Here is a 23058-nt window from a genome sequence, read left to right on the forward strand (position 1 = left end):
ATGTTTGTATTGTGATACCCTGGGAGAAAAGTGGGAAGTGCGTACATAAGGGCTGTTTTACTTTCCCCTCAGTCCACCAAGGTTGGAAGATTTCCTGAAAGATTCTTAGACTCCTTCAGCTTGCCATGCTTAGCCTGGAGCCAGGCTTACTGCTGCAGGTTGTGCTGCTACCATCGCACATATTTGGAGGTATGTGGAATAACAGTTACTACTAATTGTAGTACCTAATTCTGTGCGAGTAGCAACTTCCCTCTCTTCTCTTTTCCATGCATAATAATCCTTGTTTGCTGAGTTGTTTACTTTGGAAGGTCTAGCTAAAATTCGAATGAAACAAACCAAGCCCTCCAAAAACACAGACGGACCTCAATCAAGAGAAATAACAATCCAGAAGATCAAATTTGTGGGTACCTGATTTCGCAAGATGCCAGGTGGGAGCAGTTGACTGGAACTCCAGCAGCTATGCCGACTAGGTCTTGGCAGAAATACTGAAGGAAGGAAAGTTCTAATAATTTTAGGCAATAAGAACCTGTGACTTCATCTTCTGTGCCTAAAACAGATTGGAAATCTTTTCTTTCACAGAAATTCAGGAGGGGACTTGCTCTAAATGTATGTTACTTTGCTATTAAGGAAACCATTTTTTCACTACAGTTAGTTTATCTATAAATATATAACCTTCTAAATATTACTCAACTTTCTTGTGTAGAGAAAGAATAACCTTATATGACCATGTTTTTAGGACAATCACAGTTTAACCTGCATGTAGGAATTCTGTTGAATAGAATGTTTTCTGTAGTTTTATCTTCTGTAGTTACTTGTGTGGGGATGTTTTAGGAGCCTTTGGAAAGAGAGTGTTTATGTGTTAGAAAATTATGAATAAATGCATTAAATATATGTGCCTGTGAGTGTAATATAAGGTGTGTGGATGTTTCAAAAAATACCATGCTGAAAGCAGAATGAAGTTGTGGAGATCTCCATGGCTGATGTAGGAGTTTAATTTCTTGAGCCTGATTATTTCAAAGTCAGCTGCCTATTTTTACTTTTATGTGATGCCCATTGTTAAAGTATTGCAATTTCTGTTTTGCTTGGAGAGGGGGAAACCCTTATAGATAATTTTTGAAATATTTCTTTTGTGAATTTAATTGTTTTTTATTTGTTTCCAGGAAATGGCTCTTGAAGTTAAATGAGGCTGGATAAAACACATAAATGAAGCAGAAGCTGCTCTTCATGTGTTAGGGCTATATCACCGCAAGCACTGCTGATCAGCCAGATTTGGTAACTTGTCATAATGAAGAAAATCAGTCTCAAAACAATTCGCAAGTCCTTTAACTTAAATAAAAGTAAAGATGAAAGTGACTTTGTAGTGGTTCAGCAGCCATCATTAAGTGAATTCGGAAAAGATGACTCCTTGTTTGGCAGCTGTTATGGTAAAGATTTGGCGAGCTGTGAAGTCAATAGTGAAGATGAAAAAGGAGGCAAAAATAGATCAAAAAGTGAAAGTTTAATGGGTACGTTAAAAAGGAGGCTTTCAGCAAAACAAAAACAGAAAGGCAAAGGCAGCACACCATCTGTAAGCTCTGCAGATGATGACACATTTTCTTCCTCATCTGCTCCAATAACCTTCAAAGATGTGCGAGCTCAAAGACCTCTGAGATCCACTTCCCTCCGTAATCACCATTACAGCCCAACTCCTTGGCCCCTTCGACCTACAAATTCAGAAGAGACTTGCATCAAAATGGAAGTGAAAGTCAAGGCCTTGGTCCATTCCTCTAATCCAAGCCCAGCACTGAATGGTGTTCGAAAAGACTTCCATGACTTGCAGTCAGAAAATGTGTTCCAGGAACAAACCAATGCATTAAAAAATACGGAATCTCAGAACGGGGACTTGCATCTTCATATTGATGAACATGTGCCTGTAGTTATTGGATTAATGCCTCAGGACTACATTCAGTATACTGTGCCTTTAGATGAGGGAATGTATCCTTTGGAAGGATCACGTAGTTACTGTCTGGATAGTTCCTCACCCATGGAAGTTTCAACTGTTTCTTCTCAAGTGGGGGGAAACGCTTTCCATGAAGATGAGAGCCAAGTGGATCAGGATGTAGTCGTTGCACCGGATATCTTTGTGGACCAGACGGTGAATGGTTTGTTGATTGGTACCACAGGAGTCATGTTGCAAAGCCCAAGAGTTAATCATAGTGATGTCCCTCCACTCTCACCTTTGCTACCTCCAATGCAGAATAATCAAATCCAAAGGAACTTCAATGGATTAAATGGCACAGATGCCCACGTGGCTGAAAGTATGCGCTGCCATTTGAATTTTGATCCTAACACTGCCCCAGGAGTTGGAAGAGTTTATGACTCTGTACAGAACAGCGGTCCTATGGTTGTGACTAGCCTCACAGAAGAACTGAAAAAACTTGCAAAACAAGGATGGTACTGGGGCCCCATTACACGTTGGGAGGCTGAGGGAAAATTAGCTAATGTGCCTGATGGCTCGTTTCTCGTTAGAGATAGTTCTGATGATCGTTATCTTTTAAGTTTGAGTTTTCGTTCCCATGGAAAGACTCTTCATACTAGAATTGAACACTCAAATGGTAGGTTTAGTTTTTATGAACAGCCAGATGTGGAGGGACATACATCTATAGTTGACTTAATTGAACATTCAATCAGGGACTCTGAAAATGGAGCTTTCTGCTATTCAAGATCCCGGCTGCCTGGATCTGCAACTTACCCAGTGAGACTGACAAATCCAGTATCCCGGTTTATGCAGGTGCGCTCTTTACAGTACCTGTGTCGTTTTGTAATACGTCAATACACCAGAATAGACCTGATTCAAAAACTGCCTTTGCCAAACAAAATGAAGGATTATTTACAGGAAAAGCACTACTGAAAGCTTACGGGAATCTTGCATCTTGCACTTTGGGAACAACAACAACAAAAAGAGATTGAACTACAGTTTACAGACTTTCATTATTATCAAAATCTTTTGCTGCCATAAAAATATTTCATTTTTGTGTGTAAAAGAAAAGTAATGCATTTGGGTTTGTTTGTTTTGGGGGGTTTTGTGTATTTTGGGAGGCTTTTTTTTCTTGTTTTGTTTTGTTGGAAAGAATGATCTCAAGTTTATTTTTAGAAGTGTGAAATAGCTATCTTTCATCAATGTGCAGATTAATCACAATGTGAATGATCAAATTCTCCTTAATTTCCCCCAAGTCCTTTGCTGCTATCCACTGTGATTTTTATGCATTGAAAGCACATTTCATGTGTATTCAACGATAAGTAAAAGTCAAATGAAACTTGTTGAATGGATTTTATTTTTTTTTCCTTTAAAACAACCTCTGGAAAAAAATGATCATGGATAAGGAACGTATTGGTATTCTAAATTACTGATTTTTACATCTAAGTTAAAAACTGTTTCCTAGTGTTGTAATTAGAAATTTCTATAGAGGTATGCCCCAATGTATAGACAGAGCTGTGCGATAAGAACATGGTTATGCAGCATATCTTTGGGAAAAAAAAAGCCTTCCTCCTAAGCCTTGTAATGTCTGTACACTCTTGTGTTTGAGAAGGTTGGTTCAGCCTTCTTCTCGTCTCAGTGTTTTGTCCTCTAAAAATGGCCTTTAAAAAACAGTCTATGAAAGTCAATATATAGTACCTAGAAGGAAATTGTGGTATTGGGGTCTTGTAAAATATAACCTTTTATAATCATGCCATCAGTTAATAAGTGAACACCTACCAGGTCCCCTTCTTTATATTTCTGCTTACTCTTGCAGAGTAAGGGAGGGAAGTTTCCTGGATTTGTAGGAAGACTCTAGGAATTGTTATCATGGGAACATAAATTTATAAGCCATTTTGGGGATGGGGTAAAACTTCTAATAGGATGATTTCTACCATATTTATATTCAAGCTACTTGAAATTTTATAGTTTCCATTTTTCTACATTTTTCTTTTACTTCAGAAAGTACAGTGATACACTAATGTCCTTTGGATCATTTTCCCCTTTTTTCTATGTCCTTTGAGGAGGAAGGAACAGGACTGGTAACATTTTAAATGGAAGATGTTTAAAATGCATCTCTAAAGTGCTATTTTCCTAGCCTTTGAAATTATTGGGAAGAGATGTTTGGATATATAGTGACCACAGAAAATGTTCAGTTTCCTGTCATGAAATATGTTTTGACATATAAAATATTGAATCAATTAAGTAAGTGTTCACGATATCTGTCAAAGATTCTGGCATTTGAAAAGCTTACAGTTATTCTAACCTTCTGTAGGGAAAAAATTACTTTCAGTGGGGAGTACAGGTTCTACACTGTAATATTTTCATCATGCAAGGTTAATCCATGGCATTTTCCTGTTTTATTTTGGTTTGGTTTCCTGTTTAGTTTGGTTTTCTTTTCTCCCATGTTTCTATCACTTTTATGAATTACTTGCTATAAAGGGGTCATAGCTGGCTTGGGAGGGAGGCCTGCCTCTGCCTTGCTGAGAGGCCTTTCTTTGCATGCCTCTGCCCCACTGTTTCGTATTTTAGAATGTCGTATTCCCCATCTCTGGTAGAAGTGGTTAATGAATAAAGATCACCTTAGGAAAAAAAGTCCATCTTTGATACATCTTTCTTGTTTGGGTCATTTTCTTCTCCTTATTTAATCTAGCATTTCTGTCCCCTAAAATGAGACTTTAGAAGTGAATACAGTATTGCTGCAAGGTGGTGCAATAGCACTACATCTTGGGTTGCCTGAATTGATAGACAAAATTTATATTTTTTTAATTTATTTTTTGACCATAATGTTTAACTAAAAAATAAAAAGTAAATCAAAGGTAGATAAGACTGCCTTTGCTTTTAAGGGAGGGAGAATAAGGATTTCCTCTTTAGTCTGATAAAGTTTTAAACTTAAAAAAGAAAATAATCTAGAGCAGTCTATACATGTAATTTGTTGGCTCTGCCAGATATATGTATGAAAGGGAGAATTCTGTTTTCCTTTTTTTCCTCTACTGGCTTCTCCCACTACTCAGTCATGTCTTGTCCCCCCCACCCGTGAATCAGGATCACTAACTTTATTCAAAAAGGCACAATAACCTATTGTATGGTACAGTGTTCTGATTCTGTCTGTGGGGAGGAAAAAGAAAATCATTTTTATGGATTTCAGATGCATACTTTTGGAAGAAAACCTCTGGCATTTTCTTCACTTTAAAAATTCTTTCCCCATCCTAGAGGTCCTATGCATTCTACAGAATCTTTGAAAGATTATAGTATATAAAATATTTTCTTTGCCATTTAATACCACTATTGAGTACATTAAACATATGTTTATACTATGCCACATGCATTAATTTAGCAGTCATTGCATTGAAACCTGAATATTTGAAGCTATAATATCCTGGTCTTACTGTGGAAGTGAAAAACGTGAAAGAACACACATGCTAAAATTCTTGCCCATGCCTTTATAAATTTCAGTTGTTCACTCATAAGTGATGCTTTTTTTTAAAAAAACCCTCTGTTTCAGCTATCCAGTTTTTGAATTGCCTTCCTTGCTGTGTTCTTCATCTGTGAACTTAACCAGGTCAAGTTAGCTTTGTCATTTCCCCACCCTGCTATAAAGCTACCACAAAAGGAACACTTAAAAGAGGTTGAGGTCTATGGTGTAAGAACCGTAGAGCACTTTGCTTCCAAATAAAAAATGGTGGTGATATTTCTACTAAGTTCCAAATACTTTAAATCAGTAATAAGTAGACACAAATACTTATTTTTACAGGTTTCTTTAATCAGAACCTCACAGTATATTTTCATACTGAGGTTTCTGGCCAACCAGGAGAAGGAACCCAGAAAAAATTGTTTAAAAACATTAAAGATACTTACAATTTCCTATTAAAAAGATTAATATAAAAGAAACACAGTAACATTTAGTTATGAGTCAACTTAGAAGCACTCAAAATAACCACAAAACTTGTGTTGACTTCTGCTTCATGAAAATTAGAGGAACAAAGCGTCCTTGACAAAAAAAAGGAAGATGGAGGATATTTTGGGGACCTTTGGAGGTAAATACACTAGGAATAAAAGCTAACAGACTATGATCCTTATAGAGTAGAAATACGGCTATTTGTTCATCACAACAGTTTAAGGGTTCAGAAGGTATGCTTTTTATGCAATTGAATTGAGGAAAAATGTTTTTAAAGAGAAAACTTTAAAATAAAACTCCTTTTTTAAGTGTCCAAAATGATTGACATTATTGATAACTGCTTTACCAATTAGAAGAGTAAAACAACACCTGGTATTTGGAAATAATAGATTTGCACAATTTCCTGTGAGGTTTTTTTTTTTGTTTGTTTTGTTTTGTAAGCCAGTGTTATAAACAACTGAAAGTGATGTGTATTCTTTGATCTGTTTGAAGGATATAGCGCTTATCCTGCTGTTGACATAGTGAATGCCGTCTTTTTATCAAAATGTAATTCTGTCAGAAGGATCAGAAATGCAATTATTAATTAAACTCTTTGTTCTCAGATGAGCTGACTGTGCATTATGTTAAAGCTGATTTCTTTCTGTGAATGTTGACTGCTGGGCTAAGTAAGATTTGTGCAGTTTTTGTTTTGATGCATTTCATCTGTGTGAATACTGGAATTATAAATTTAAAACAGCATACCAGCAATATATGGGCTATGATGAGAAGTATTTCTCTGTTACTGAACTTTCAATTTCTGAGCTAAGCTATAGATAATTAATGATTGCCAATTTAATTTCTTGAAATCTTTCTATGACTGCAAAAAATAAAAATTACAGGCATTCTTTATAAATAAAAAATGGCCTAGGTGGTAGTTCATAATGTGAAAAATACGGCATTGTTGTATCTGGAAAGTGATCTAAATTCTACACAGATAATGAAAAATTCTAAAAGAATTTTTTATGAATACCTGTTGGGTTAAAGAATTTTTATAGATGATGGAGTGCCATGAAGTTAATACTTGCAATCCAGATTGCTGTAGTTTACACTTTTCTCTGTTTCAGACCTGGTGTGCGCTATTTGTACTAAGCACGCCACAGAGTGAATTATCCAAAGTCCATTGATTTTCATGTGTTTTGGTTTGTAAACAAAATTATAGTAATTTCTTGCACATTTTTGAAAAATAATTGTATAAGGATTTATGTATCTGCTTCTGGATACAGTGTGTAAATAAAAATTTCATTCACAGAAAGGTTTGTGGAGTATTCAATACGTTAATGACATTCTAAAACAAGAAAATCCTGAGATACACGTTTCAGTATCTGTCTTAAACATTTAAATTTTAATGGTTACTATTTAAACTATTCTGTATTTTTTAGCCCTTGCTAGCTGACTTTCAAAATATTTCTGTATACCAATTATTTTGATTTCTAGTTTTCAAAATAAAAAAATTGCCATGATATAACTAGAATATTAGTTTTGAAAGATCTGCATAAATACTATATTAAGCTAACTTTTTGATAATTTTAGTTGTTTTTTTACATTAAAAATTTACAGAATTCATAACTTGACACTTCATCCAGATGTACCTCAAATGTAATATATTGCCTCTTGCCTTTCAAGCAACCAAATAATTCTTATGTAGCTCCACAATAAAAATTTAGGTATTGTGTTGTTCATCATATATTCACTTGATGCTGTCCTAGATTCCCTTTAAAAAGAGAGTGAAATTTTAAACCTTGGGAAGTCACACAGATAAAACAGAAGATCAAAGATAAACAGCGTCTGTGTTATAAAAGATATGCACGATTGTTCACATGTTTTCATGTAGTTTGACTTGGATTCACTACTCAAATTCAAGTGAATGCCAGCAAGCAGCTCCCTAGGTCTTGGTTTATAACCAGGTGTGGTGGTGGTGGTGTTTGTTCAGTTTGGGTTTTTTTTTTAAGCAAACTGAAAGTCCAACCTTGGTAGCAAGTAATTAGTGTTCGTATTGTCTACAGTGATACGTACTTTTCTCTTTATTCTGTAACTTAAGTCCTCAAACAGTAACAGGAAGAATTCACAGCTTTTGCTGTTTGAGATAAAAGCACTTTCTCCTATTTCCTGCTGCTGGGGCTGGTATTGCTTTATGCTCAGTACATTGTGTGGTTGTTCACCTGGGGGTTGTTCCCTTGGGGAATCTTGCAGGGGTTTCATTGCTAGGTCTGCATGATGTTCTTTATGTTTGTTCTGTTCGCTCCAGAAATTTGGTGAAAAATAAACTTACCCTCATGTATTTCCATGGCAAGTGGTGAAAGGTGAGTAAGAAGTAATTTTTCAGCCACCTGTAAAATTCACATTATCCGGACAGAGCTGGATTTTTTATATAATCAAGATGCCTACAGTACTACTTCTACCCCACACTTAGTCTTTACAGTTGTGGTAGAAGAGAAAGAATGAGACACCGCCTGATGCAGAAATCTTGCTGTATGTCTAATAACACAACCCTGGGACCAAAGCAGGGCTTGACTGAGTTAAGTCTTCTGCAATTAAGACCTCAAAATGTAGAAAGCTGCAAGATCTAGTAGAAACTTAGGAAACAATGTCCTAATATTCTGTTACTTTCCCCCAGATTATGCAATTTGCTTGCAGTCCATCTTTTTATTTTGTTTTGGTTTTGTTTTTTTGTTTTTCCTTTTCAAAGCTTAAGGTTCAGATGATTTTGGCATCTTTTGCACCAACCATTATTATGCGCTTTGATTTTTTTCTGATAAGGTAATAACTATTGGTTCCTGTCAATGTCGTGTGAAGTAGGAGTAGGATATTGTAGAGAGTGGAGAGCAATGGCTGTTTGTTAGGCTTTGAGGAATGACTTAGAAATAGGAGTTGTTCTGTCTCAGGGCAGGTTCTTAGTTCAACTTCATGAAATGGCTTGGAGTTGGAAGGGACTTAAAAGATTGTCCATTTCAGTACCCCTGCAATGGGAGAGACACCTTCCACTAGACCAGTTTGCTCAGAGCCCCATCCAGGCATTGAACACTTTCAGGGATGGGACATCCACAATTTCTCTGGGCAAACCTGTTCAGTGTTCACCTTGCCACCATCAAAGGAAAAAAAATTCTTCCAAATCCTCACCTAAACCTACTTTCCTTCAGTTTAAAGCCATTCTTCTTCATCCTGTCACTGCACACCCTGGTAAAAAGTCTCCCACCTTTCTCTTAGGCTCCCTTCAGGCACTGGAAGATCAAAATTAAGTCATTCTTCTCTTCCCCAGGCTGACCAATCCCAGTCCTCTTTCCTCATAGGAGAGATGCTCCAGCCCTTTGTAAAATAGATAGGGCATCTATTATCATTTGATCATCATTGTATCTATTTCCTAATTCATGTGGCTTTTCAGTTATACACCTTTCAACTAAGGAAGAAAGGGAAGCACAGCTTGAATCTCTTAAACTGTTGCCTGGTGCTTCTGTGTTTGACCACACCACATGAACTAAGGGCCTATCTGGGCTGAAGAGATTTTTGGCAGTGCTGCTTCCCAATAAAATACCAGTCTTTTTTCTTTTGCCCCAGTTCTCTGCTTCCATCAGGAGACAGCAGCTGTCTTGTTCAGTTTCTGGTTGGAGTTTTTGTTTGTCAAAAGGTTTTCTGTGCCCACTACTACAAACTCATGTTTCCCCTGAAAAGCATGCTTTACTTTTTCCAGAGCACCTTTTTTTCCTTCGCTCTCTGCTCTGTATCACTCTGAGAAGAAAATAAATCTGTTAATGTTCTACCCTTCCTCAAACCTGATCTTTCCTGAAGCAAAACACTTTCAAAAGTCCTATTTTGAGCTAATGGAAAAGTTACCTGAACTGTTGTAGTCAAGCAGTGTTTTCTGTCAGTCTGATAATGTTGAAATCTGTAAAAGTCTCAGTGTCAAGACTTCATTGTACAACGAATTCAAAGATACTCTGTACTTCTTAGAAGCATGAAGTTCGGAAATGCAATGTTCTGAGAAACTTCTATCTTTTTAGGCTACAGTGAAGGTAGGAAATAGCAAAGCACAGGTCCGTGGCAGACTTGTTCCTTTTTGTCACTCATCTATGACAATTTCTAATTTCCCCTTTTCTTTCTCTTTGCATATCTTTCCCACTTCAGTCAGTAAGTCCAAACAGAAAAATTATAGAATGATGGAAATTGTTACTATTGCTGTATTTTCAAGGAGAACTTTTTTCTCTGATTACAGGCTGTTGCATAAACTTCAATATTGACATCGTTAACATCTTCATACCAGTTAACTGTCAGGATGTGTTCATCAAAGAATTGTGCACTCATGTTGGTTCATGTAATACTGAAAGTGGAGATAACCTCACTGTCATCTTTTGGTACTTAATTTACTGTATATCCAAGTTTCTTATGAAGATAATTTATTGCTAAGAATGAAAGCCATAGCCTCTCATAATTAGATCATTACCTTTTCTCTGACAGTGGTGTTTGGAAAAAAAAATTCCTTACATGAAAAAAAAAAATTGGCACTGTCAAATCTTCAAATTAACATTGACCTCAATAAATTTTCAAGTTTAATTAATTTTAAATGTAATCCTAGAACAGTTTTCTGTGGATAGCCAAGAAGCAGAATGTTAGCCTGAAAGAGTTGTTTCAGAAATAGTACTTGCTGTTGTAATCATTAAAGACTAATTGTCTCAACATCTGGTAATTTATGAATTCAATATATTATTCTAATAAAATAAAAGGACTTCCAACTGTAATGCATACAGGAAAGAACTAAATACTACTTTCACTGATGTTACCCTACTGTATTGCTGAGATGATCTGGTAACTTCCTAAGATCAGCTAACCTCATTGTTCAATGGCAAAAACACATCTGTTTGAAGAGAATGAAGCAATCCCTGCCTCAAGCCACCCCAAAATCCCTATTTATTTTATACATGACCACCGTGCACAGCTGTGAATGAAAAAGGATTGTGGAAAAACTACAACAAAATAATAAACCATTGAGATTTGTTCATATATAGCTAATATTGTTCAGTGGCATGTATTACATACAAATAAATCAATGCTCAAGAGAAGTCTTAGGGTTAAATATACAAGTAATTGTTAAATATACAAATGATGGTGTCATTTAAAAGAGATATTTTGTAAATATTTTAATGACCCTAAGAAAAGCATACAACACACATAAAATTTTGTTTCAAGTAACTTTCAGTTCTAACTAACTTTTAGTTGTTCTTCTGAGTATCAGTTTCAATTTTATTTGACAGAGACTTTTAGATGTCATGCCTCCTAGGTAATACCCAATATACTTGGTTACTTTATATAAATTTACTTACATCAGAATTAAACTGGTGATGGTACCTAAGAGGTTTTTTTGTGGAGGTGGAAGTAGAGGTAGACTTCTTTCTAGTGTTGTCAGCTTTGCAGTTTCAGGAAGGTTAAAGATACATTTTGTACAGGCAGAGATAGGGAACTGCTTAGTTTCATAGTGATTAGCTATTCTTAAAATTTAGATAATGTGTTAGACATTGGAAGGTTATTGTCCTTGTAAAACAGTCAATATTTTATAGTATAGAATATATGATGTACAGTGCAATGCAAGGGAGCAAAACAGTTACAAAATCATAGCTTTGAGCTGCTGGAATAAAAATTTGAAGAAAAGTTCTTATAGTTTACTTCTAAACAGAGATTATAGTGTTATGTATTTTTATTTTATGACATAAGATATGAGTTTAAGGAAATCTACTTGAAAATTAACAATGTTTTAAAAATTATTATTTTTTTTTTTTTTTAAAAAGGAAGAATTATGCCTTACAATGCTCATACTTCACATTCATATGTATCTACCTACCTACTTTAGGGCATTCCAGTGTGTAGAGACAGCAGTTCTCTTCAGCACTGTGACTCAGTTCTCCTCCCCACAATTTACCTAGCCTGGTCATTTACAGCTTGATCTCTCCTGTAGCTTCAATCACTTGTTTTGGTGCCATTTCCCGCAGGTGCCCTTGCAACATCTCTGACAGGCTCGCTGTGTGAGATATTCCTATTAAAACTTGCATTGTGACTTAATGATAACCTCTATCCCTTCATCTGGCAGAGAGGAGGAAGCACAACACAAACATCATACATTTGAGTGGTGCTGTCCATGCTGTCAGCTGCTCCAGGGTTTGTGCAGCTCTGGGAAGGGGCTACAGACAAGGCTGCTGGCTTAAATCCTTGTCTGATTTCAGCAGCGTGGTAATGGTTGTTGCTTGACAACCTGAAGGAAGTTATCCTAAAGTTAGAACAGAGGAACTATTAGATTCTAGAAGTCTCTGTAGAAAACTTCCAAAATCAATGCTTACGGCTTTTGGCAGTCTAAGACAATAATTTTCAAGGGGGTTTCAAGAATAAGAATAATATATGAGAAGTGAGCTTCCATTTAGCACCGGTGCTGCTAATCACAATTTACCTGCCCTGAGTTATGACCTGCAGCTACTGAGGGTCTCCACAGCCAACCCATTGAGGATATAATGTGCAGGTTGCTGGCCAAAGACAAGGGCGTTATTTCAGGTGGCTGATGACATGTGTGTGAAATGGGATCAATGATCCATCGCCTTTCCCAAAACAAGATCTAAGGGGGAAAAAGGAAAACTAGGGGGAAGAGGTTCAAAAGAAAGGAGTAGTGTGCTTCATACAGCTGGTCTTGAGGTGTGAAGCTCCTTTTTATGGGCCTTTTTTAGGTGCTAAAAATGTGTGTGGGCAAGAACATGTTTGTATGTTAGAAATGTTTATGTTTTGCTAAATGCAATACGGCACAGGATGCCTAGGAGGGCATCTGAAGGGCAGATTTCTTATGCAAGGCAAGACTAAATTCCTGGAATTAAGTGATAATCTTTACCCAAGATGTCTCCAACCCCTCTAGTAGTATTTCTTCTCTTTTTTACTTTTATTTACTCCCTGTGCTGGTCATCTTTTCCAGAATTGTCTTCTAACTGGACAAACATAATGCTGTGCTGTGAGGGTCTCTAGTCTGACTCTTCACCTGTGCTTAGGTTTTCACATTGGCTGAGAAATTGTAAATCTTGAGATATTGCCTAAGAATTCTTGTTTTTATGTTTTGGGGTTAGCGGGAATTTTAATGATGAGTACCTTGATCATTGTGGAAAGTGTTACTTTTTTTTTACGTTTTTTTATTTTACTTTAAGGAAACATTAAACAGAATAGTAACTAAAGTAATAAATCCTTTGCAATGCAAAGGATTGTCCCCAACTGGAGCATCTAAAAGATTTTTTATTAAGCTGTTCTGTACTTCTTTTAGTGCAAAGCCAGGGTTAAAATTAATTCAAGATCTGTTTCAGATTCATTCTAGCACTGAAAGCTTTGAAAAATATCATATCCATGAGAGAAATTTTCTTTGAACCAACATAAGGATCTGTATAGTGTAAATATTTTAGCACACAAGAGCAAATCTGAAATTACATTCTTTCTTGTGTGTTTGCCAAAGCATAAGCATATTTAACTGCACAGAAAATGGTAGAAATCTCTGTGTATCAGTTAATATCAGAAGAAAATCTGACCTGCTTATCCTTAAAATCAATTTGAAACATAATGACATATTTATTTCATGTTGTATTTTAATTCTTACACTGAAGGTTGGTTTAAGTTGCTGAGGTGATGAAATAGCTAGGGGGAATTGAAAAAAAGGGGGAGGAAGGGAATGAGGAAAACATCTTTCATCCTTCTATTTTTATATACAAGTGAAAAAGAGAAGAAATACTACTAGAGGGGCTGGAGAAAACTTGAGTAAAGATCAACACTACATTACAGGGGGGTTTAATATTTTCTTTTTTTTCAGTGTGTGTGTGGCTGAGTTTGGTCATGCTACCCCTATCCGTAGTGTTTGAGCTTCAGAATTTGGCACCTGTGTATATTTCTTCTCAAAGGCATTCTGCAGCTTGCTTTGAAAGAGTTTCAGAGATTATGTTTTCAAAGACCTATCAGAAAACAGCTTTGTGGGTTTGATTACTTTTTTCTTAAAGATTATATTGCTGTAAAAGAAAAACAGTGAAGTCTAATTTTTTTGTCCTGAATAGCCTTGGAAAAGATCAAATGCTCAATTAATGGATGGATTAGTGCTTTTTCTCATTGCTTTATGAATTTCAGATATTTCCCAATGGAAACATATAAATAGATTTTGATAAGGAACAAAGGGAAGACATATTTTATTCCAAAAGTACTAATGCTGAAGGGCATGTCAAATACTGCAGGGTTTGTGTTTTTGTTTTTTCCCTCGAGGAGAGAAACTGAAAATCACCAAGGATTTTGACCAAATATTTTTTTTTTTAAGTGGTAGGAAGTAATTAAAAGTAGTAAGCACACAATGAGTGATTTCCAAATTCTAAAAGGGAATTAGAAAAATCTGAAGTACTGGGAGGTATAAGAAAATCTGGAGCCTCATGCATATAGAACCATAAATGCGTCACCTGTTCCATTTCAAGGTCAAGGAAAATGAAAATGTTCCATATTAGGAACTGAGCTAGTCAATAGTACTGCAAGAAATCAGTTATCTTTTATGTAGTAAAATAAGTAATTTTTATTTCCTTTTTTTCCCCTAATCTGAAGTTCTAATTTGAGAGGATGGATATTGTGAAAATGTGGCAATCAACTGAAAATCTTGCCTTTCTCTAGGAATCTCTTGGGACCAGATGCTTATGATTTTTCTAGAAAAGGTGGTAGTGTTTCATTTTAAACACAGATTATTTTGTAGAGCTGTGTAATTACAAAAGAAATTATGGATGAGCACCAATTTTTTCTCCTCAGAAGACCTTTTATAAGTTTCAAATCTTAGACTTACAAACACATATTAAATAATCATGAAGCAGTTGGCATGCATCTTGAGAAGATGTCAAGAAGTAAAACCCTTCATATAATATAGAGAAGTGATATATTATTAAAATCTCATCTATTCTTAGTAGTAAGATAGTATAGTATTATGTCCTCATATATTCTTAATAGTAATGCATGCTTTATTGTGGAACTACCAGCTTTTAGCCAAACTGAAGCTTGCTGATGCCTCACATAGATCCTACTTTGAAATCTTCTGGTTTCAAAACTACTTTTCTTAGGCACACAGTAATATTAATACAGAAAATATTTTATTACCTCATAAAAACCTTTGTCTTGTTAGTATACATTTCACAATTCTCTTAATTGTTAAGATATTTGCAGGGCTAAAGCTGGAAAGTTTAAAAATCAGGACAGAAAAAGAGGGTAATTTTCTTCACATTTGTGAACTACTGTACTATTTTACTCTCCAAGAAAGGTTACAACAAATATTGTGTCTCTCTTGTCTAACAGAGGGTCTAATGTAGGTACCAACAGCCACTTATGCCTTTATTTTTTTAAAAATTGGTTACAGCACTGTTCAGTTCTACAATTTGTCCTTCTGAGGTGGTATAAGAAGAGGAAAACCGTTACGAAGTTTGCTCCTTCTGAGCAAAAAGATGGTTCCATAGCACAATCAAGGATCTACCAGGAGAAAGGGGAGAAGAGAACCTCTTCTTGGTAGCATCAAAATTTGCCTAAGCTCATCTGTAGAAAAAAACCCAAATAAAACTCAACAACCTTCAAGGTGACGAGGTTTCACCTTTTCCTTCCTATGCTGTGTGCAGTTACATGTCTGTTTTTAAAATTTGATGCTAATTTTGGCTGAGCTGACACGTATGTGACCCTGTACCAGTTATTTAATTTCCCTGAGCCTCAGTAAGCTTGGCAGACCAACCAGACAAGAACACAAGACCACTGGATAAAACAGATGGAAAAGGAAAATAAATTTTACACAACACACTGTTTTGAGATGAGTTATTTGTGGGGAGGATGTGAAGCAAGCAGTGGGCTGCATGAGATTCCACAGAGATCACCTAAACTATCCAGGTAAGTCAATCTACTCAAAGGAATACTCCCACCGAGTTTTTCATCTGAAGTGCAATCTGTCCATCCATTTTTGTGCATGTATGGTTGTGCACATTCCTGTCTGTGTGGGTGAGGATGCTGGAGAAGTACAGACAGGTCAAAGAAGCATTTAAGACCTTGTGATTACAGTTGTTAATTACTTCATGCCATTATGAGCAACATGATAACATGCAGACAAATGTTTACTTTGTGTGGAAATTTCTGTAATTGCTTATATGCAGGAATAGCTTGAAAGTGTAAAAAAAAAATTAAAAGTAAAATAAAGTACATTTCTGCATTGCATGTACCTTGTAGGGGTTTTTTTATTGTTTTGTTTTGTTTTTTGGGGGTATGTTTTTGTTTTGTTTTTTGTTTGTTTAGTTTTGGGGTTTGGGGTTTTTTTTGTTTTGTTTGCTTTTTTTTAAATTTGGTTTGGTTTTTTGTCGGAGCTAGGGACCACGACTTCAAGACCAGACCAGCCAGAGAAGGAGTGGTAAAATAATAGAAGGATGGGCTCAATTTGATGACCTGAAATGAAAAGGCTTTAACAGTAAAGCAACAAACATATAATCTGTACAAGGTGAACCAAAAGGGCAGGATGCAGGGTGTTACAGTAATTTATATAAATTAGGATAGGGGAGGAGTCTGAGGGTAAGGGTCCAATAAAGAGGGGTAGTTAGGAATATTTAAAACACTGCAGCAAAAATAATCCAATGACAACAGGGGAAACAGAGAACTTTCTAGTAACATCTACATAACTACAAACAAGGGGCAGTGTGGGTACTGTCTTTTCTCTCCATGACAGAAGGGTTTTCCCACAGCCTTCTGCCTGGGTTTTCAGCAACCCCAACAGTTTTTTCCTTAGATGTAAAGGATCTCTCTTGAGTTAAGTAGACAAAGGGCAAGAAACTGCATCTGGAGAAGGAAGCAGGGTAGCTTACTACTGAAGTTAAAGTTTTGACTAAATGATGTGAAATGCATATTGCTTAAAAGATTACTCTTGAACAAGGGAAACTAGTAAACTTTTTCTGGTTTTCCCTGTAAACTAAATAACTGAATAAGTATCTTCTAGGCCTGTTTTTCTTATTATGACTTATGGAAAAAAAAAATGTATTAATGACTTAATGACTGGTGGCTGAGGCATACTCTTCTTTTTTTACATTCTATAAACACAATTAAAACAAATTTTAACCAAAAACATAGACAAATAGTTCCAGCTGATCTTTCTGCTAGAAAATCAGGAACAATTCATTTAATGACAAATGGTCTTATGACAAACTACAAATTGTTTTAATTGTCAGCTGACAAGCATTGTTGGGGCACTGCAGAGTTCAGAGGCTGTTTTTAGTCAGGATTTTGGGGGCAATTACATTTCTGTGTCAATAGTAACTCATCTCTGTTCAATTCAAGGGAGAAATTTGTTCAGCCATAGGTATCAAACTAATGGATATACTTATAGGAAATTATTCAAGCCAAATATTTGTGCCAACTTAACAGAAGTGCTAATTTGTCAGACAGTATGAGGAACTACTTGTGTCTGTGCGTGAGGTTTTTTTTAAAATAATATTCTAATGCCAATAGGTATTAACTTGTTCTAGGAGATGTGGATTTGCTAAGAACTTTAAATATCAAATTACCTTTTTCCATATTTCTTGGCTAACACGTCTCTTAGGTACTGTCAACTGTGATTTCTCTAAGTACATTGGTAATTATTTTAGTGATGTGGAAGTGAAAAGAAAAGCAATAAACAGCATGCTCACTTGTGTATTTTCAAGTATGAAATTTATGTCTATCATTTTAGCTTTTCCAGATTGCTGAACAGAAGAAATTAAAAGTGGTCAAACCCCATAAAAGTATGAGACAGCCTTGTCCCTAATTAGAGGTTTCAAAGTTTCTGATGGTACAGTCAGTAAAGGAGAAATAGTTTAGAGATTTGTAGCTGAATTAATTACTTCATCATGCCATAAATTTTGTATGTTCTTGGAAAGCAATATGGAGAGAATTCATGTTCCATTTACATTGAAATCAAAAAAGCATGTTGCCTTCAGAAGTGTTAGAATATCACTGAAAATTTTTTCAAATTTCACAGTACAGTATTTTATTTTTTATGTAATTTAGTGGCTGGAATATGTCTGCAAAGAGTGTCTACAGGCAGGTACTTGGAAAGATTATCAGATCACTGTTGATGAGTAGATATATGGAATGATACTTCAAATTCGAAACTAGACTATTCATGCATAATGTCCTCCCATGGATGTCAGTAATTTACGTGTCTGTGGAGTGCTCTGTACAGCCTTAGTCATGTACCAACAGAAATCTCTGTTCAGCAGCATGTCATTGCTTTATTTATATATCTAGATGCTTATTTTATTAAAGAAACACAATCAAAAATTAGAGCTCTGTCTTCTTGTTTTTGATTAAAGTGATACAAGGATTCTTTCAATCCTAGGAAAAGTTACACACCAGTGGGCCTGTGAAGCCGTCCAACAGTTGGCCAAGTACTGATTCCACAGGTTAGGATATTAAAGATAATATCTTTTAAAAGCAAAACCTTTCCCTCAACCTTGGCTGCTCTTTTTAGGAAGTTAGGGATATACTTAAAATAAATTTTAAAAATATGCTAACCGTTAACAGCTGCTGGCTGAGGAGTCTGGGTTTTGCTACTGACACTTGGATTTGGTGTAGCTAATTTCCAAGGGGTATCTCTAAATTCCCAAAAAGAATGTTGAGCAGGTTTCTCCAGCAAGGCAAAGTTGCTGTGGGGTGTGTGTCTCCTTCATTCACCTCTGGATGAAAAAGACAGCCCAAACCTTGAGGCTGGTCGCTATGGAAGGTAATTGTCAGGGGAAGGAATATTTGTATAACCATCATTGCACTATAGTAAGGAATTTATCTGCTAATCACTTCAATTTTAGTAATACTGTTAAAATGTTAGCGATATAAAAATCTTGATGTAACAGGCTCTTGCAAATATGGTGGAGCCTGACATCAGTGTACAATTACCAGTTAGTAGAAAGGGCAAAAAAAGAGTATCCAGTTAAATATAAAAAGGAAGATCACAGGATCATAGAATAGTTTGGATTGGAAGGAACCTTTAAAGACCATCTAGTCCAACTCCCCTGCAATGATCAGGAACATCTCCAACTAGATCAGGTTTCTCAAAGCCTTATTCAACCTGACCTTGAATGCTTCCAAGGATGAGGAATTCTCTCCTGGAAACCTATTGCAGTGCTTCACCACCCTCAGTGTAAAAAATATCTTCATTATATCTAATCTGAACTGACATTCTTTCCATTCAAAGCAATACCCCATGTGCCATCACAAGAGGCCCTGCTAAAAGGTCTGTCTTTCTAATACTCCCCCTTAAGGTTTTGTAAGGTGCTGTAAGGTCTCCTCAAAGCCTTCTCTGGGCTGAACAACCCCGGCTCTCTCAGCCTTTCTTCACAGGAGAGGTGTTGCAGCCCTCTGATAAATTTTGTGGACTCCTCCAAACCCACTGCAAAAGGTTAATGTCTTTGTTGTGCTGACAGCTCCACAATAGATGTTTTTACTGGCGTGATCAGATTTTGTTGATATATACTCAGTAGATTGCCATTTGTTATGTTTCCTTGTGAGAATGTGATAGCACTACCTTCCCCATTTGAGTTATTCATTTTGTAGCTTTCAAATGAGCAGTGTCAGGCATGCTCGCTTCTTTACATTAGCTGAGTCATGAGTTTTCAGAAGGATTAATATATACTCCTTCAGCTTTCACGCCTTTGTGCTGTCCTGAGACTCATAAAGCAAGAGGGATTGATAGGTTCAGCATTTTACTCATGTAACATGGAGAAATCATCTAGAAAAGTGATTCATGGTGTTGCAGTGATATGGTTCATAAAGGATAATGCCTATCTACTTTAAATTCACATTCTATTACATAGGAAAGGCTTTGGCATTTGAAAGAAAAGTCAGCTGTGGTATCATCAATTTATAACAGGCTATTTGAAAGTGAAATAGAGGGAAACATCCCATCAAACACTTTATTCCTGGTAATGTTAGCTTCCCTGATAGTTAATTAGTCATGGAGGGTGCCATTTGACAATTAGCTGTAGATTTGTGATAGTGATGAATAATGGTTGCAAGAGAAAATGGAGAGATGGTAACCTATACAGTATTTCTGTATATGTAGAAGCAGTAATTTATTCAAGGACAAGCCTTTAATTCTTCTGTCTTTGACATGATAAGAGGACACAAAATGGGAAGGTTGAGACAGACTTACCTAGCTTATTACTACTTCAATATTCAACAGCAACAATGAGATTAGAATATATTTTCTTGTTGTCAGCTGACCTGATACTTTTCAATACACAGTAGAATGAGAGCTATTATAGCAGTCCCCAGATATTTGAGTCTATTCCCATTCTCCTTTCATCTTCCACATTTTTTCATTACTAGTTCTGATTTAAATCACAGCTCAGTTCTTTGCTCTCAGGTTAAAACCAGATCCTACCCATCAGCTTCGCTGTTTGTTGATTTTGGGAGCTACTGTGCCTGTGGCTGCTGCTCCTTGCCTAGTGATCACAGGAAGCAAGCAAGAACCTGCTGATGCAGCAATAACACAACCTGTGCTCTCTGGGGATTATTATTTTTTTTTCCTTTTGAAAGTACACAAACATAACTGAAAACTCATAGTTTTGGTACTGTGCTGACATGGGGTGTGGAAGGAAGAGAAGTATCATCAGGCAGGAAGTTGGTTGAAATGACAGCAAAGAGGGATTTGTTGTTTATTTAATGACATATATCAGTTCTTCATACCCTGTGCTCAGAAGCAGAATAACAGGCTTAGGGGACACACCTAAATCATTGTAAAGGGTAATTGGGACCAGTCCCTGTGTTAAGTGACTGAACAAGACAAAAACTCTCTTGCTATGTACAAGGAAAAATCAGAATAAAACCTCCTTTACATCAAAGAGAAGATTAACCCTGCCTTTATCCTTCTTCCCTTAATTAGCTACTCTGAATGCTGACAGGGTGAAGTATGGGACTATTCTGACTATTTGTTGGCATCTTATGGAAAAGGTTTGTCAAAATACAGCATAAACTTCTGTGTATTCTTAAATTTTCTCCACAAATTTTGGTGAAAAATGTGACTATGTGCAAATATCAAAATCTAGGAGAAACAAACTGAAAGAAAGTAAGGACTTTGGTACAACCTTTTAAGGGTGGGTATGAAGTTGGGACTGTAGCTCTTTGACTTGATGAGATTCAAATCAGGAAAGGGGCATAGAAACTTTCGGTAACTCATATTTGCTCAGCAGAGTTGATTCTCGCTTAAGGAATGTAATTTTTACTGTTTGGATCACTTTTTCCAGATGTTTTCACAAGTGGCCCTTTAGCTAACCTTGAATTTATGTGGTCTGCTCTCTTCCTCTGAAGTCCCTAATAAAAACATCAAATTACGCAAGATCTTAATAATGACCTTTTTGGTAGCCTGCAGTGATTGTGTACATAAAATCTTCAAATCTAGACTGCTTCATAATTATTTATTATAATTCATAACTGCACTCATCAGAGACTGTGGTTAGTGTTTCTTAGGGGCCTTACATAGGATTTATTCACAGGCAGTATGGAAAGGTAAGAACTGCAAAACTAGAAGAAAAGTAGTTACAATGAATTACATTAGCTTTCTTTGCTGCTGCTACTTTTTTTCTAAGCAAAAAGATAAATTCCAAGAAAGGAGAGTGTTTCAGTTCAATCTCCTTTGAATATTGGTTCCATAGCTGCATTTTTTGCTCTTTCTCTTTCTTTTTGCTCTTTCTTCTCTTTACCTCATCTTACCTGTCCCTTCAACCAGTGGCAAGTGCTGTCATAAACCTGTCTCCTGTTATGGGTGACATGAGAACAGAAAATGTCTTCATGTGGCAGGAGTCTTGGTAGTTATAGCAAACCACTTTATCCTTTTTTATAAGAAGCATATATTTTTTTATGCTTTACCTTTCTATTAGTAATTGCAGTAGTTTTCAGTACCCTGAAAAATGACTTATTTCTTTCAGTGACTTTCAGAGTTGCCTCAAACCTGTGGAATCCAGATCTTGGGGTCATTCAGGCCTTGTCTGTGCTTCTAGGGGCATGATGTACCACAGCTAGTAATTTCCTCAGAAATAATCAGAGCTGTGAAATGATCTAAATGTGTAAGAATTTGCAGCATTGAGATCAAATTTATAATTTGCTTTTGGATGAAAATGTTGCTCAGTTTGGATCCCTGGGATGCAAGGGTCAGAGAAGATGAAGGCTCTGGGAGATGAAGGCAGTGCTTTGCCATTCTTGTGCCTGTGAGCTTGAAAACCAAATCTCCTTTGAGAACCAACTGTAATTAACACTCAGTTTTCTGGGTAATGGAGGATTTTGGTGCCCAGGAGAAAAGCGCAGATAATACAAACCTATGCAAATGAAGTCTAGAAATATGGGATCTGTGCAAAGCCTGTGCATCCCACTGCCATGTATATAAAATGTTACTGCTTTCAGTCCTGAGATGATTTGTGTTAAGTTTAACTTGAATCACTGAGAATGTCTACTTCCAGAGATATAAACATGGGCAGGTTTCCACTGCAGCAAGGTGGATCTGAGAGGTATTCTATGATTTCTCAAACAGGTGATAGGATGGCATTACTGGATGCCAGTAAAAATCCTGTGAGTGTCCAGAGTCCTCAGATCTCATATGGAAGAAGAAGAGGACACATCTGAGGAAACTAAATATGTAGAGGTAGCCTTGTATCTTTTGAATTAAAGAGGAAATAATGAAATTTTATTCTAAGCATGGCCTCAAAATTGAAAGCAGGATCTTGTCCAGAAGGTTTAAGGAAGTTAAACCACTTGGAAGCTCCAGTCCCATGCTTTAGGACAGTTTTGAGTCTTAAACTTATGAGCAAAATGTCCATGCGTGAAAATTAACACCTAAGTGCTCAACAAAATCCAAATGTAACCTCCTAATCTTTCACTCAAAAAATGGTGCTGAACAGGGTGATACTTTCAGGTGTCCTCCAAGCAGAAATTCAATTTCAAGTGCTTTCTTTTTGATCCCATTGTGTAATGGATTGTTGAGCCTAAGTCTTGAATTACAAAATAAATCACCTATTAATTACCTCTGTGAAGCATGTTACACACAGCTCCTGTTAAATCATGGAGCCTTAAGACAAGATATACTTATGCACCTGGTGAGAAGACCTAGAGAAAATAG

At 36.3% G+C, this 23058-nt stretch overlaps 1 protein-coding gene across 3 annotated transcripts in view; it reads left to right on the forward strand.

Moving 5' to 3' along the window:
• The window catches only part of SOCS6 (suppressor of cytokine signaling 6), a 28381-nt gene extending 21196 nt beyond the window's left edge, over window positions 1–7185 (forward strand). For 2 of the 3 annotated variants that reach the window (XM_014257175.2, XM_014257186.2), the window contains exon 2: window positions 1161–7185. In XM_014257175.2, the coding sequence (XP_014112650.1) occupies window positions 1286–2890 (1605 nt within the window). In that variant the 5' untranslated portion in view covers window positions 1161–1285 and the 3' untranslated portion in view covers window positions 2891–7185. Of the gene's footprint in view, window positions 1–72; window positions 190–1160 lie in introns of all 3 variants that reach the window. The other variant, XM_088062118.1, reaches the window with a different exon arrangement.
• Window positions 7186–23058: the final 15873 nt, after the last annotated feature.

This window comes from Pseudopodoces humilis, chromosome 1 (assembly GCF_049639895.1).
Source record: "Pseudopodoces humilis isolate 2021_Gansu_Grassland_sample_001 chromosome 1, ASM4963989v1, whole genome shotgun sequence".
NCBI lineage: Eukaryota > Metazoa > Chordata > Aves > Passeriformes > Paridae > Pseudopodoces > Pseudopodoces humilis.